The sequence below is a fragment of the Xiphophorus maculatus genome, chromosome 23 (genome assembly GCF_002775205.1).
Source record: "Xiphophorus maculatus strain JP 163 A chromosome 23, X_maculatus-5.0-male, whole genome shotgun sequence".
NCBI classification, from domain to species: domain Eukaryota; kingdom Metazoa; phylum Chordata; class Actinopteri; order Cyprinodontiformes; family Poeciliidae; genus Xiphophorus; species Xiphophorus maculatus.
The window spans coordinates 27519947-27534803 of record NC_036465.1 but is presented as its reverse complement, the minus strand read 5'-3'; the positions used below and the strand labels follow the sequence as shown (position 1 = coordinate 27534803).

Here is a 14857-nt window from a genome sequence, read left to right as displayed (position 1 = left end):
ACACACACACACAACTGTTTGAAAATTACTTACCAACAAGAACCAAAGGAGATTTCATGAGCACACTTTGCTGGTGGCTTGAAGAAAGATCAGCTAAATAATTGAAACTAAGTTGCACATTAGCAGACAAGTTCTCCAGTTATGTAAATGAATCATTATTTCTACATGTTACCTGTCCCAGAGCTCCTGTTGCACCATAATAATAACCTTGATGTAACTTGTTAGCTTTAAGGGGCGGGTCTTAAATTTTTCGCTAATATCCTAAACGATACAGCAAAGTTGAAGGCGGCAAAATTGAGCCTAAAGCTATTGGAGAGATACAGGATTGTCCAAACCAAGATGGCGAAACGTACCGACGGTCAGCAGTCTGCTAGCTCAACACAAAATGTTCAACATGAAATATACAAAGATTGGTCTTAAAAAAAAAACTGTGAGAATCCCTCATTCACATCAGAAATTAGCGATTAATCAATTGTCAATTATTCGATTATATCTTGGAGGCTTGGAAGATTTTTGGTTTCATCTTTGGAAAATTTGGATTTCCCCCTCCCACCAATGCACGTCTTTGGTTTCCGTAGTTCAGAGTGATGTCAGTGCGGCCATCTTTGTTGAACAAATGTGTTTCACAGCAGACTTTGAATTCTATTTAACTCTGCGCAGTAATGGGGCCGTTCAACCATTTTGTTTTATTGCAATTACGAGAATAAAGTGTCAATTTTACCTGAATAAAGGAGAATAAATTTACTACTTCATTAGAAGAATTAAGTAATAATTTTATGAGAATTCCTACATGAAAATAACCTAAACCGGCGTTTCCCAATTCCGGTCCTCAGGCCTCCCTGCTCTGCATGTTTTAGATGTGCCTCTATTCCAGAGCAGCTGATTCAAATGATTGCATGACCATTAAGTGCTGCAGAAACCTGTTGATCACCCATATATTCAATCCAGGTGTGTAGCAGAAGGGAAACACCTAAAACATGCAGGGCAGGGAGGCCTGAGGACCGGAATTGGGAAACACTGACCTAAACATTAAAATGAGCATATTCTGAAGTTACACAGGAAATGCATCTTTTAACACACCAGCATCAAATTAAAAAAACTCTTTTTTAAATTTTAAGACGTTTTTTTCGAGTAAAATTGCACCTTCATTCTGCTACTATTACACAAATAAGAAGAATTATTCTCACCTAATCCTAATAATCTGTTGTACAACTAACAGAAGGGATGATTAAAATAAAAACACTTTTTGAAAATATCTTTCTGTCATTTCTAATTTCTTTTTTATAGAAAAGATAGTGAGAAAAACAATGTTTAAATCGCATTTCAAATCCAACGCTGTTCAGTGTTCAGCCTTCCCGAGTGTTTGTGTGCAGTACATGTTTGTCCCCAGTGGGCATGTGGAGCACCGTGGGGCCCATAAACTGCACCGTTACTGTGGCAGCCATTTTGGCCAGTGGCATCCAAGAAGAAGGAAGCACTGAATTTGACAAGGCTGCAGGATTTCATGAGCGCATTAAGCACAAACCGGGGAGCTTCGCTCACTTTGGTGCCGATTTTCAGAGACTCTTGGATGATTTGTTTCCTCCGCATATTGGCTCCAGGTTTCACCAGAATGTCTTCCACTCCTAGATAGACACAGACGGGTAACCCAGATTTAAGGCTCGACAGAAGTATGACTCAATCTAACGCGTTTGTAACTATTACCTATAGCGTCCCTATCGAGGCCATTACAGTTAACTAAAACTAGCAAAACGACAAAAATTTAAATTGAAAAAACATTTTTGTTCACTGAAATAAATAAAAACAGTTTGAATGGGGAAAAACAACAGCTAACAGGAACTATATTGTGCGTTTATAAAACTAAAACATACTGAAAGACAGATATAATATCCATTATTCTTATGTTTATTAATCTATTTATTAGCTTTCTGAACTCATGTAAAATTAATTTTTTTCCCCCACAGAAAAAAAGCTGTTTAATTCAGCTGTCGGCAAATTACTGCACTCGGACTAGTCCACAAAATGGTGACAGCAAAAGTTGGACGAAAACGCCAAAGTCAGTTGATTTAATAAATGTTTTGAAAATGGTATGCTCTGATGTGGATTCGTTACCCAATCAGTGTATACATCATCACAAAAAGTATTTTTATTAGCTTTTGGGGGAAATGTGTTGGATATGCAAGAGGTTCTCCTACCAGAGCTGTTGTACAAATGATTCTATTTGTGTTTTCTTCGTGTGTAAGTGTGTTTTATTTTTGCATAAATAATACACATGTATATACTGATATCCAAAAGCTTTCTTTTTTGTTTGTTTGTTTCTTTCACACCACAAATCTGAAACAAAATGTCCAGAAAACCACAAAACAACCTAAACACAGAGTTCCTTTAAATCTAGACTAGGAGTAAAAACCCACCTGTTTAGAGTTGCTTTGGAACCATAATTACTGGTTTAACATATTTGATGTGTATTTATATTTTTCGACAAAATGTAATTCTAGTTACTGGTTTCTCAATTGGTGACTGTATGATGTTTTTTATGACGTTGTATTTTTGTGTTTTTATGATGGAAAGCATTGTGAACCAAATTGATGCTGAAATGTGCTCTACAAATAAACTTGATCGATTGATTAATAAAGACTAAACTGAAACTAAACAATGTTTAACTAATAAAAACCGATAGAAACCCAGAGCTGTTGAAAGGCTGGATCATACCCAGAGTGAAGCCCCTGTAGAGCTGCAGGTAGGCGGTGAAGAGTCGAGCCAGACAGCTGAGCAGTTTCCCGCTGGTCTCCCCTCCGTACAGCTCGTAGCAGCAGTGGACCAACCCGTAGGCCGACGAGCCGTAGTGCGCTTTGTCCAGAACGCCGACCAGCAGCTCGCCCTGACGGATCACCACCTGCAGGACGACACAGTGAAGAAGCCAGTTCAACCCGCCGATAAGCTCCGGAATGTCTCCTCTAGTGTGTGTGGGGGGGTGTGTGTGTGTGCGTGTTCCTACCTGTGATTCACACATGCTCTCCGGGTTGTACCCCGGAGAAGATCGAGGCGGGAGCTGGATCCAAGCCTTGCCGGGGATTTTGGCTTTGCCGGTGAGGTTAAGCGGGACGGCTTTGTCTGGGAGGATGTTCAGCAATAAAGTGGAGACGACCTGTGGAGGAGGAAGAGGAGGATGGATGAGGTAGCAAATACAGGTCTGGGAAAAAAAATGAAGAGCTCACTGCACTGAAAACCTCCTGGTTATTCCACCAAATACTGATTTCTGAACTCTTCCTCAGTTAAAACATAACTGATTTAAAGGAGCAGAATACAAATATTCACCACACCTTCAATACCTTCAAACAAATCAAATAGCCTCAAATGAGGTTTATTGTTAATGAGTAAATAAATCCTAGAAATGTATCGAGGTTAAAATAACTGAAGCAGAAATTCCTGTTTTGCAGTGTGATTCTGTAGTAAATGCAAAATACGTCATAGTTTTCCAGGTTTTGTTTCAAAGTATTTGAGGTAATCAGTTGTCACAAATATTTTATGTTCTGTGTCAGAATCTCTGGGTAGTAAAAAGTTAACGTTTTGGACTTTTCTGTACTTAAAGCAACAAAAAAAAAAAAAAAACTCCTTCAGACTAGCCAGAAACAATTAGCAAACATCTAGGAGCACTGTGTATCTACTAAGTTCATAATATGAGCTATTTAGTGAAACGCTGGTTAAAAAAAAGAAGTTGTTGAAGGGTTAATAAAGGAGCAATGTTGTCTTGACCTCCTGGAGTCAGAGTTTCAGAAAGAGCAGGAACTTCTTAAAGAGACAGAGCCCCAAATTTAAAGTGCTAAAATGGGAGGTCAAATTTCTTTTAAGTCATATTTGATATATAAACAATTTTGAAACTATAAAATGGCACAATGTACTTGGAAAACACATAACACTGCCCCTTCAATAATTGCTCACTTCATAGTTTAATAGAAGTAAGAACATCTGTTCTATTTTCATCCCTATTAAAATAAATTATCCTCCAAAATGAGAAAAAGGATGTTATAAGTTAGATTAAAATGACTTAATTTAAGCATTTATAGCTTAAAGTGAGATTGCTAGGAAAATGGCGACTTTTTGATGAGCCCTCATATTAAATCCCAGTCCAGTTTGTGGAAATGTGAAAGCCAAGTTAAATGTGTGTGAATATTCTTTATATTTTTCCCTCTGTGGTTACAGAAGGAGTCGTGTGCAGCGGTCACCTGCTTTCCGGTCCACAGCTGCTGAGGTTTGAGGACGGCGGGGGCCAGCAGCCTGACCCGGCCCGTCTTGTCGGTCAGCCCTCGGTACACCAGCTCGGTGTACTGGTCCTTGGTGAGGAAGCAGCCTCTGATGGTCATCTTGGTTCCTGACACCATGTGGTCCTGGATGAGGCCCGCTAAAGGTTTACCATCCTGACCACAAACAGGGAAGGAAACCAACAACTCATTCACATCCCTCTGATTCAAGGAGTTCAGGGTCTGAGAGTGGAAAAGTGGGCGGGGCTAAATGTGTGTGTGCTGAAGGGGTTCTGTGGGGGTCCACCTTGGGGACGAGGTACTGCTGGTTGGTGCTGACCAGCGTGTAGGCCTCGGCTCGGCCCAGTTCGGTCTGAGGGAAGTGGGCGTTCATCTCGTCGCCGTCAAAGTCGGCGTTGTACGCCTTGCAGTTGGCGTAGTGAAGCCGCAGGACCTGAGGAGCAGAGGACAGAGAGAGGTGACTGGTCATGTGATCTACAGGGTTACTACGGTAACCAGGTTTCACTACGATGGAGTTCTGAAATTTACTGAATTTATTGATGGATATTTACACAGCAGGTGGGATCTGACTAGAACGAGAAACGATTAAGGAAGACAATAGGAAGTCAAGGAAGGAAGGAAGGAAAGAAAGATGGAAGGAAGAAAGGCAAAGGGAGGGAAAGTAAAAATGAAGAAAGTCAATAGGAAGGAAGGAAAGGAGCAAGAGAGAAAGAAAGGAAGGTAGGAAGAAAAAATAAGACAGGAAGAAAGGCAATGTGAGTGAAGGAAAGTAAAAATGAGGGAAGGAAGAAAGGAAAGAAGGAAGCAAAAAAGAAGGTTGGAATGAAAAAATAAAGAAGGAAGGCAATGCGAAAGAGGGAAAGAAGGAGGAAAGAAAAGAAGACAATAGGAAGAAGGAAGGAAAAGGGAAGGTAGGAAGGAAGACAACAGGAAGAAAGGAAACAGAAAGGAAGTCGGGCAATATGAAGGAAGCAAGGACTCCACATTTATAAAGAAGGATAAGGAATAATGTGTAGGAACCTTTTCCTTCATGGATCCTTCATAGAGCAATGAGAGCAGAAGGAGAGAAGAGGTGTTACCTTCTCTCCGGGTAAGATGCGAGCGCAGTGGGCTTGTATGGAGGGTCTGTGCAGGGTGGGCTGTCTGTTGAGCAGCAGAACGTCTCCGTTCTTTATGTGTCGATTCACCTGAGGCAACGACAACACAGCATGACGGAGTGACAACCCAGCCACAGCTCTCAGTGGGTCCGCTTCCAGTCAGACTTACAATCTTCATGGGCATCTTTTGTGGACCGGGACAGGGCGTCAGCAGTTGCTTGGCGACCGCCTCTCTCTGCGCGGCGCTGCTGGGCGACAGGATGGTCTTCCTGCCGTCCTCGTTAATCACCATGGAGGCGCCGGGGTGGACATTGGGCCCGTTGAGGACGGCCTGCCGGAGCTCCTTCACGTTCCAGGGTGTGACGGGCTGAGGGTAGGTCAGCTTGGTGGCAAACACCTCAACACACACACACACACACACACACACACACACACACACACCGTCAACACGTCAACAATCAACTGGTTGACAACTCTGTTGCTACTCTCCACCTAGATTTAGTTACCATGGGGATCCCGATCTCGTTGGTTCCGATGTACATGTCGGGACAAATGACGGACCGGGCAGCGTAGTCCACCCGCTTCCCCATCATGTGCTTCCGGAACAATCCATCCTTCTTCTCCAGGATCTGCCGGACGGAACAGAAAAGTCTTTGGTTTTATCTTAAAAAGAGAATTGACTTTTTTTATTTGCGTCCTTTAATGTTTTTTTCTAATACTGTATAGAAAGCAGCTTCAGTAGTTAAATGAAAAATCTGCAGAATGTTGCAATTTTTTTACCCGATTGTCAGAAAAAAATCACTCCCTAAAAATGATCCCTAGCTGCAGCCGTATTTTAAACATGTCCTAGTTCATGTCCCATTTTTCCCCCTACATGCCATGACTGTATCCCAGTCTGTCACACCTGTCTGATCCCGGGGTATTTATCCGTTATCAGTTTGTCCATGTCACTGTCGAAGACGATGTTGACGTGGCTCTGCAGGCGGATCCACGTGTTAAAGAGCTTATCCGGTAACGTCGCTCCGCTGATTCCCGACAGGAACGTCTGATCCTCTGGCTCCAACGTCTGGGGGTGCGAGGGGAGACAAACGGTAGGATAAATAAAGAGCTGAGATAAAGTATTCCCAAAAGGAAGGCGCGATGTTCCCTCACCACTTCCTCCTCCTCCTCCTCCTCAGTTTGCTTCTCTCCTGCAATGAGAGCCAGAAGTTTCCTGATGATGCCGCAGTCCTTCATCACAGCCTGCATGTTGACCGTCTGGCCGTTGGTGAACATCTGGTCGCCTAGGCGATTGATGGGGCGATATCTGGAACAGAGGGCGGGTCAGGTGCGTGTACGGCTGCAGTCAGCCTTCGTGCCGGCGCGTTGTGCTGCCAGCGTACCTGCAGGGTGGAACCACCAGCAGCTCCAGGAAGAACAGGTCCGGGTAGAAACCCTTCTGTCCCTCAGACCCTGAGCTCTCCTCCAGACCAGGAAACAGGAACTTCAGGAAGAAACCTGGAATCAAAGGCGTCGCGATGACTCAAGATTTCCCCGCGCTGGACATTTTGTTTAGCAGTAACAATACATAAAATTACCTGTAAAATTAATCATATAAAGTAACATCTAGACCTAACAGTAACTCTAATTCTTTGTGTATTTAATCATAAGAAATCAAAGTCATAATCATAGGCAGAGAGAGAGTGCTGTCAAGCCATGGAAAAGGAACAGCAGGCTTCCTGCAGGCTGGAAGGGAGTTTTCAGCCTGCAGAGAGTTTTAAAGAATGAAGTCTAAATATTTTGAGTAATCGAATAAGAACCAGTGCAAAATACTTGGATTAATGTTGTTTTGATGCTGAGTTGGAGAAGCTAAAAGAGGTTATAGATGTGATTTTTGACAATGCACTTGGAATGCAAATGTGTAACTGCAATCAAAGATCACTGATGTTGTGTGTTGGAGGCAGATACTAGGTGAAAGGTTAGGAAAAGGATGATCAGTAATAATCATGTCTCATGTGTTTGACCTGTAACCTCAGTAAAAGTTGATCAGAGTTTCATACTGGTTGCTGACATGTAGTGAATCAGCAAACAGGTGGGCGGCCCAAAAGAGGAACTGAAACTGCTGGAGGGAAGGAAAGTCTGCAGGGTAAAGGCCTGTGACCCTTGAGCAGGCCCAGGACAAGAACACAGACATGACATGATGGTGCGAAGCGAAGGTGGATCTGAGATCATCTGTTCAAGCAGGCAGTCAATGGGAAAGGGCAGCCTGCGACATGAGAGTGACCTTTGAGCGTTCTCGGGGTGCTTAAAAGTCTGCTGCAAAAGGAGAGGAGTGGATTTTTCCTTCCGTAAGGTCTGCTCTGATCAACAAAGCCATGGATCTACACTGAACAAAAATATAGACACCTCATGTCAAATTTAAGAGTTTCATGAACATTTGGGTTGAACAATATATAGAGAAACTCAAAGTATATTGTCAGTAATCACTGATCTTCATATCAGCATTCATAACATCGTGCTATGGCCATTTGAAGCAGTTTGACAGTCCTTTGAACATAATAGGGGTCAGTTTGAGGAATTTGATTTTGACCAGTTGGCTTCTGGTAGGTGGTTACGGACAGTCTGAGGTGCGATGCTGTTGTGCAGACCAATAGACTCATCAGCTGTGTGCCGCTGGTCTTAGCCAATCCCACAGATGGACGAGCCGGATGTGGCGATCTTATGCTGAAGTGGTCACACGAGGGTGAGGTCGATTTGGAGTCGTGCCAGTCTGTTGGAAACCAACTCTTAACCGACCAATGGTCCGACAATGGACCTAGACTCATGCAGTTACTGCTCTGGTGGACATCCCTGCATCCAACATCCCAATGGCACGCTCCAGCATAACTTCAGACATCTGAGGCATTATGACTTGTGATAAAATTTGATATTTTGGGGCGGCCTTTTATTGTCCCCAGTCCAAGGATTGTCCAGCTGTTGCTCATTTTGTCTGATCACCCAGTGGACATGCCCCACCCATGCACTGAGTAAAAAAAACAACTCACTGAGTAATACTCCCTGACAACAGGTTGGATTTAATATTATAACAAATCAAGAGAAATATTACCTTTGTACAATAAAATGCTCATTTACAGTTGCTAACTCCCCATGGCAACAATATTTGACACGGGGCGTTTATATGTTTTACTCAGTTTACGTGGAAGAGACCCACAAGCTGATGGACTTCAGCAGAGCACCTGTACGCGCATGAGGAAATTTCCCCAAGATCCAACAGCTGCTGCGTTGAATCTGGACTCTTCCAGCATCCAGGCCTTCAGGCCAACAGACCTCGGCTCCCCGGGGACAGGGGCCCCCTCACTCTGCCGGGACAGATCCTATGCCAACGGATTGGGCTAGAGTTTGTGGTTCAGCTCTCCGTCTTGCAAATAGATTTTATTACACATCTCTTTGATTTGATGTTTGCATCTGTTCTCTGCTACTGCTAAATGCTGTATAATCCCCCTCATCCCAAGCCATAATTAAGTGAGCAGACAAAGACACTCACATGGTGGACATTCTTTCTGTGCATCACTCTATAGTCCCCTGATGGGTGTAATTAATCGTGGTGTTAAAACTAAACCAACAAGCTGTAACTACCGGTGGCTTAGCAAACAAATAAAAGATAAAAATATCTCCTTTGCGATTTCTAACTCAAGACGCAAAAACCTAAACTGGGCAAACTTTAAGAGCACGTTGTGAAAAAGAGGAGAACGACCGTTAACGGGTGTGATCTGTTGGACCTAATTCAACTCCGGCAGCTGGTAAGCTAACCCACAGGAGGAAGCGAGAAGGAACATCCTGGAAGAATGTTCCAGGATGTTCCAGACACAGGCAAATGTCCTCCAGTGAATCCAGCTGAAAGGTTTTCCGTGAACTCGGCCAGAGGCTGCAGCTGGATGGAGCACTGATTCTCCTCCAGAGAAAAGCGCCGACTTAGACAAAGGAAACAGGAATCACTTCCCTGCAAAGTCTGACGGATCAAGTGGTTTAGTTAAAATATGTCTAGCAGGTAGAAAGAGAAAAAAAAAGGAAAACATCTATACAAGATTAGTTTTGGCATCACAATTTAGTTCCACCAAACCAGGACCTTCAGATTTCTCCGACTCATCTCTATGCATTAAATAATGTTCTTTATGCTCATATATTGTCTAATTTCAGCTCTCAGGGTTTGGATTTTACCTTCTTTCTCCCAGACTTTACTGATGTGCTCCCTGGCGGTGCTGGCAGTGAGGAACACTCTCTTTCCAGTCAGAAGATCTTCTGCAATACCGACAAAAAGGACATGTAAGCAGAGAGAAATATTCTCATCCAACACATCCCACGCAAAATAAGAGCGGAAATCTGGAAAAGATATCTTCACAATAAGCGACAGACACCTTCCTCTTGTATGAATTCTTTGTTCTAACTGCATATTTCTTTGTTTTGCTTTATTGAACACTTTACTACTTCTTACTCCACTGAAATGTCTCAGCTACTTCTGGACCACGGCAAACTAAGCCTGAAATCAGTTATGCTGAAGAGTTTAATCGGTTTCCGCCTTTTGTTGATTAAACATTCTTTTAGTAAAAACTTTTAGTTCATTTTAAGTTTCTCTAGATCTTGCTGGGACATTAAAACGTAGGAACGTTGGGAATGTTCTTCAGGTGACAGAAGGCTGATTTTGTAACTATCTTTATGTGACTCTGAAGCCTCAGGTCTGATGCTGGTTTCTCGCTGTAATAACTGAAGCTGAAGTTAACGAAAACTAACAAAATAACAAAAAACAGAAATTGAGAAACCAATTTTGTTAAATAAAAACGGTAATTAATGGGGGGAAAAATTTACTAACTTCAAAAATATTTGTTATAAAACTAAGTAAAACATACAGAAATTAGAGACATAATAGCCATAGTTTTCGTGTTTATGAATCTATTTATTAGCCTTTTGAATTATTTTTATTCCCCCACACAAGCGGTTTACATCAGCTGTCCGCACATTATAGCGCTCCATACTCCAACTAGTGGTGCTTATGCTCACGACAGTGGCGACAGCAAAAAGTTGGGAGAAAACACCAGAGTCAGCTGGTCGTTCAATAATTATTAAAAATGTTTTTTTGAAAATTGTATAATCTGTTGAGTACTCATTACCAAATCGATGTATAAATAATCACAATACAATACTTTTACCTTTTTGAATTCTGCACCTAAAAATAAACCAAACTAGTATGTAAAAACTAAAACTACCACTATAACCAGTATAAACTAAATTAAAACTAAACATTTACTAATAATAACTAATAAAAACTCAATTAGACAAAAAGTCAACAATACTATTATAACCCTGGTTTGAATCAAAAGCAAAGGCTAAACCTTTTTTCTTTTTTAAGTTGAGAAAAATATCATCTTGTTCATGGTTTTAGTCAGTTTGTATGAATTTGGATTATTTTTATTTGGAAACAAAAAGCTATAAATGAAAGCTACCATGAATAATGAATTACTTACTAATTAGATTAACAGGAGTGATTTCAGCAGGACTGTTCCACAGCTTCGTTTAGGTTGTACTGAAATCTTCCCCCCTTTAACTACAAGCCCCTGAACTTCACAAAACACCCTGCAAATCCAAACATTATGCACTGCCAAACTCCCCCACCTGTGTTTTCAGCAGTTTGTCCTCCGGTTGGCATGGTGACAATCAGCTTGCTGTTGTGTTCGCGACGCACCGTTGTCCTGCCACCTCTTCCCCCGGATAAAACACAAACATATAGCACGAGGTGAACTTTGCGTCACCGTTCAGAACGTCATGCTTCACGTTCAGGCTGGGTCTCTGTCGGCCTACCTGCAGTACGGACACTTCCTCGTGTTCAACTGGACCCTCCAGAAGTCGTTTATCAGGCTGCTCTTCTTCTCAACCAGATGTTTAATCTAACAAACAGAAGCAAAGCGGAGTCGGTGCGTGACGCAGGAAGATGTCGTCAGTGAAACCAACTGTCCGGTTGGGTTTGTGATTATGTGGCAGTGTAAACTCACGGGTTTGGAGTTCTGTGAGGCCTCGGCGTTCGCTCCAACGACCATGCTGGTGAACTCCCTCAGCACCTGCTCGATCTCGTCTCCTGTGGCTTTGGGGTTCTCTTCAAGGTGCTAACATAAACAGAACAATAATCAAATTGATTTTTAATTTTTTTTGTCTGATCGCAAATCTCCACGGTTTCCTATGGTTACTAGTTAACTACACACTAAAAGTACAAGTAAGGTCCCAATTCATCTTTAAAAATGAACTTATCGGTATCAATTCGTCAACAGATTCAAATTTGAATCGGTGGAAATTCTGATGTTGATGCTTCACAGCAGCTTCAGATTTGATCGGATTGATGTTCCTTTAACCCACCTGATTAAGAACTCTCTCCACAAGATGGACCTCCTCCATGGCTCCATGCTCCAGTAACCGGAGCTGGTTCACCAGCAGGTGGATGGTGGCGCGGGGACACGTCAACATGTGACACGACAGGCACGTGCCGCGGATCAACAGGTAGAGTTTCTGAAGGGGAACAACACGTCAGAGACAGACACAAAATGAAATTAATGAATTAAAAATTGGACTATTTAAAGCTAGAAGCATATCGGAAGCTGATGGGATGCGCTGAGAGCAACACTCTTTAGTGTAGAAGCTCTAAGTGTAGAAAACTATTATCTATTAGCTATTCCTTCTGTCAGTGACATGACAGCACAAAACCTGGAAGACAATGTTTAAAAGGAAGCTATAGTTTCTTCAGGCTAATGGAGAGAGTGAGAGTTGCAGGAAATAACAAGAAGGCTAAACGTGAAAAAACAAAGTTACGCTCCTTTATCTTGTTCAACTTTTTTCTATCTATCTATAATGAAGTCAGGTTACTGCAGTTTTCTTTTTTATTATTATTACTAATTCTGCTTAATTTTTTATTTTTATTTTCACCTGAATGGCACATAAGAAATGTCACATTTCTTGGGGAAACATTTCTAAATTATTCATAAATATTATCTTTGTGTGTTACAAAACTCTTAGACTTTAATAGCTGTGTGTACTTTAGAGAACAACAGTAATCACCAATATAAAAATCCTAAAGAACGCTGAAAATGTTCCCTCAATTAATAATAATAATAATAATAATAATATGTCAATGTTTTTAAAATGTTAAAACTGTATTTTGCATAAATGGTAAGACTCTTTTCGGCAGTATTATGAATAATTGTCAATTGCTCATTGTAGGAAAGAGGAAAAAAATACATATTTTCAACACTATGTTTTTTTTTTTTTTTCAAAATATTGAAAGAAAATTTGTAAAAACAGCATGATGTGAAATAAATAAATACATGAAATAAGCAGCTGAACTCAATTTTCATATCCTTCAACTGAATATTCTTATATTTGTTAAAACGGTTAATCTGTTTTTTTCTGCTGTGGCAGCTGAAGGAGGAACAACTTATCCTGCTCTCTCTCGTTCTTACTGATAACTTTGCCTGTGAGTTATTTTTAAAGTCACAGTTTGCTTTAACTATGCAGATGACACACAGCTCTACATTACAATGTCACCAGGTGACCTTTGACCCCATCCAATCACTGAACAGATGCTTAGAACAGATAAATGTGTGGATGTGCCAAAACTTTCTCCAGCTGAACAGAAACAAAACTGAAGTTATTATTTTTGGACCTAAAGAGGAACGATCTAGAGTTATAGATCTAGAGTCAATGCACAGCTTCAGTTATTACAACTGAAAACCAGCGATCAGCCCGAAACCTGGGAGTAGTGATGGACTCTGACCTGAACCTACAGAACCACATAAAGACAGCTACAAAGTCGGCCTTCTATCACCTGAAGAACATTTCCAGGATTAAAGGACTAATGTCTCAGCCAGATCTAGAGAAACTCATCCATGCGTTCATCTTCAGTCGTATTGATTATTGCAACAGCGTCTTCACAGGTCTGTCCAACAAATCAATCAAACAGCTGCAGCTGATCCAGAATGCTGCTGCTCGCGTTCTCACTAAAACCAGGAAGATAGAGCACATAACACCAGTTTTAAAGTCCCTCCACTGGCTCCCTGTAGCTCAAAGAATAGACTTTAAAATACTGTTGTTAGTTTATAAATCACTGAACGGCTTAGCACCACAATACATTAAAGATCTGCTGTTGTTGTATCAACCTTCCAGACCTCTCAGGTCTTCCGGTTCTGGTTCTGCTCTGCATCCCCAGAACCAGAACCAAACGAGGAGAAGCAGCTTTCAGCATCTATGCACCACAAATCTGGAACAAACTTCCAGAAAACTGTAAAACAGCTGAAACACTGACTTCCTTTAAATCTCGACTAAAAACCCACCTGTTTAAAATTGTATTTGAAACGTAATCAATTACAAATTTAATGATGGAACTTGACTTAATGCTGTTTTTTGATTGTTGATTCTATCTTGCATTGTGTTTCTGTGTTTGTAATGATGTAAATCACTTTGAAATGCCTTGCTGCTGAAATGTGCTATACAAATAAAATTTGATTGATTGACATATGTTTGTGTATTGAATGATGCTCACATCAAAGAACAGTGGGTTGTAGACTGGTAGAGGCAGCTCTATGTGTCCAAAGTGTCCTGGACAGTTGTTGAAATCCTGACAGCAGGTGGAACAGACCTGGGAAAACCCAACAATATTAAGCAAAGTAACATTATTCATTTAAATGCAAAATGAGAAATTTGATTCATTCAAAAGATTCAGCTATAATGTCCAAACACTGAGCATATATAATGTTTCAGTAAAGCACCTCTTTGATGTCTGCAGGCCCCAGCGCCAAGTCATACAAACTGTTCTGGGCCACATTTCCAACAGAGTCCAGAAGCTTGGAGTTGGTGATGGTTTTCACGCTCAACTTCCTGAAAAAGAGATGGAAAAATGTTGCAACTTATCCTCAGTTACTTTTTAATTAGTTTGTCACTGGTTCTGAGCTTTTTGGATCAGAAAGTAAAACAGGTGTGAAGTTTTTTTGGACTTATTATTTGACAAGCATACTCAGCTGCTACAAGTAATGCGTCTCCCCGCAGCAGCTCCGATGTGACAGACTTTCAGGGAGCTTGAAGCCACGAGCTTCTACGTTGTTTTGAACTGTGACTCGCCAGAAGTTAACATGCTAAACCTGCCTCACCTTATTTCTTCGGTTGAGTACAAGCCAAACGACATGCCCTCCAGCCGCCGCCATGGCACTTCTTTGGAAAACAACATTTTTGGATGCTAGCTGAAACTTTGCGTTGCTTATAGTTGTAAATTCATGGCGCTGAGCTTGAAGCCCACGAGTCTCACTTTCCTCCTGTTAACGCACGTGGGACCGCGAAACCACAGCTGAGACTGGAGGGGAGCACGCGCACATACATTACAAGACGTTTACACGAAATTACTCTTTACTTTCACTTTATATTTCAATGTTACCTACGAAATGGTTGTTAAGGCAGATTTAAATCAGATATTCTTTGGCATTGACTTTT

General features: G+C 41.4%; 1 protein-coding gene and 1 non-coding gene across 2 annotated transcripts in view; both read right to left on the bottom strand.

Annotated features, from left to right (window-relative positions):
• Positions 1-14722, bottom strand: part of polr1a (RNA polymerase I subunit A) — a 50292-nt gene extending 35570 nt beyond the window's left edge. The window contains exons 1-19 of the mRNA XM_023328544.1: positions 14521-14722; positions 14143-14251; positions 13917-14012; positions 11741-11890; positions 11383-11493; positions 11192-11277; positions 11006-11091; positions 9557-9637; positions 6742-6856; positions 6512-6665; positions 6264-6425; positions 5866-5988; positions 5529-5756; positions 5342-5449; positions 4549-4695; positions 4227-4418; positions 2999-3148; positions 2713-2896; positions 1543-1625 (exon numbers count right to left, since the gene is read on the bottom strand). Of these exons, the coding sequence (XP_023184312.1) occupies positions 1543-1625; positions 2713-2896; positions 2999-3148; positions 4227-4418; positions 4549-4695; positions 5342-5449; positions 5529-5756; positions 5866-5988; positions 6264-6425; positions 6512-6665; positions 6742-6856; positions 9557-9637; positions 11006-11091; positions 11192-11277; positions 11383-11493; positions 11741-11890; positions 13917-14012; positions 14143-14251; positions 14521-14597 (2442 nt within the window). The 5' untranslated portion in view covers positions 14598-14722. The remainder of the gene's footprint in view (positions 1-1542; positions 1626-2712; positions 2897-2998; positions 3149-4226; positions 4419-4548; positions 4696-5341; positions 5450-5528; positions 5757-5865; positions 5989-6263; positions 6426-6511; positions 6666-6741; positions 6857-9556; positions 9638-11005; positions 11092-11191; positions 11278-11382; positions 11494-11740; positions 11891-13916; positions 14013-14142; positions 14252-14520) is intronic.
• LOC111607187 lies at positions 1362-1497 on the bottom strand. The gene has a single exon (XR_002752330.1). It is a non-coding gene; the product is annotated as a small nucleolar RNA SNORA5 (small nucleolar RNA).
• Positions 14723-14857: the final 135 nt, after the last annotated feature.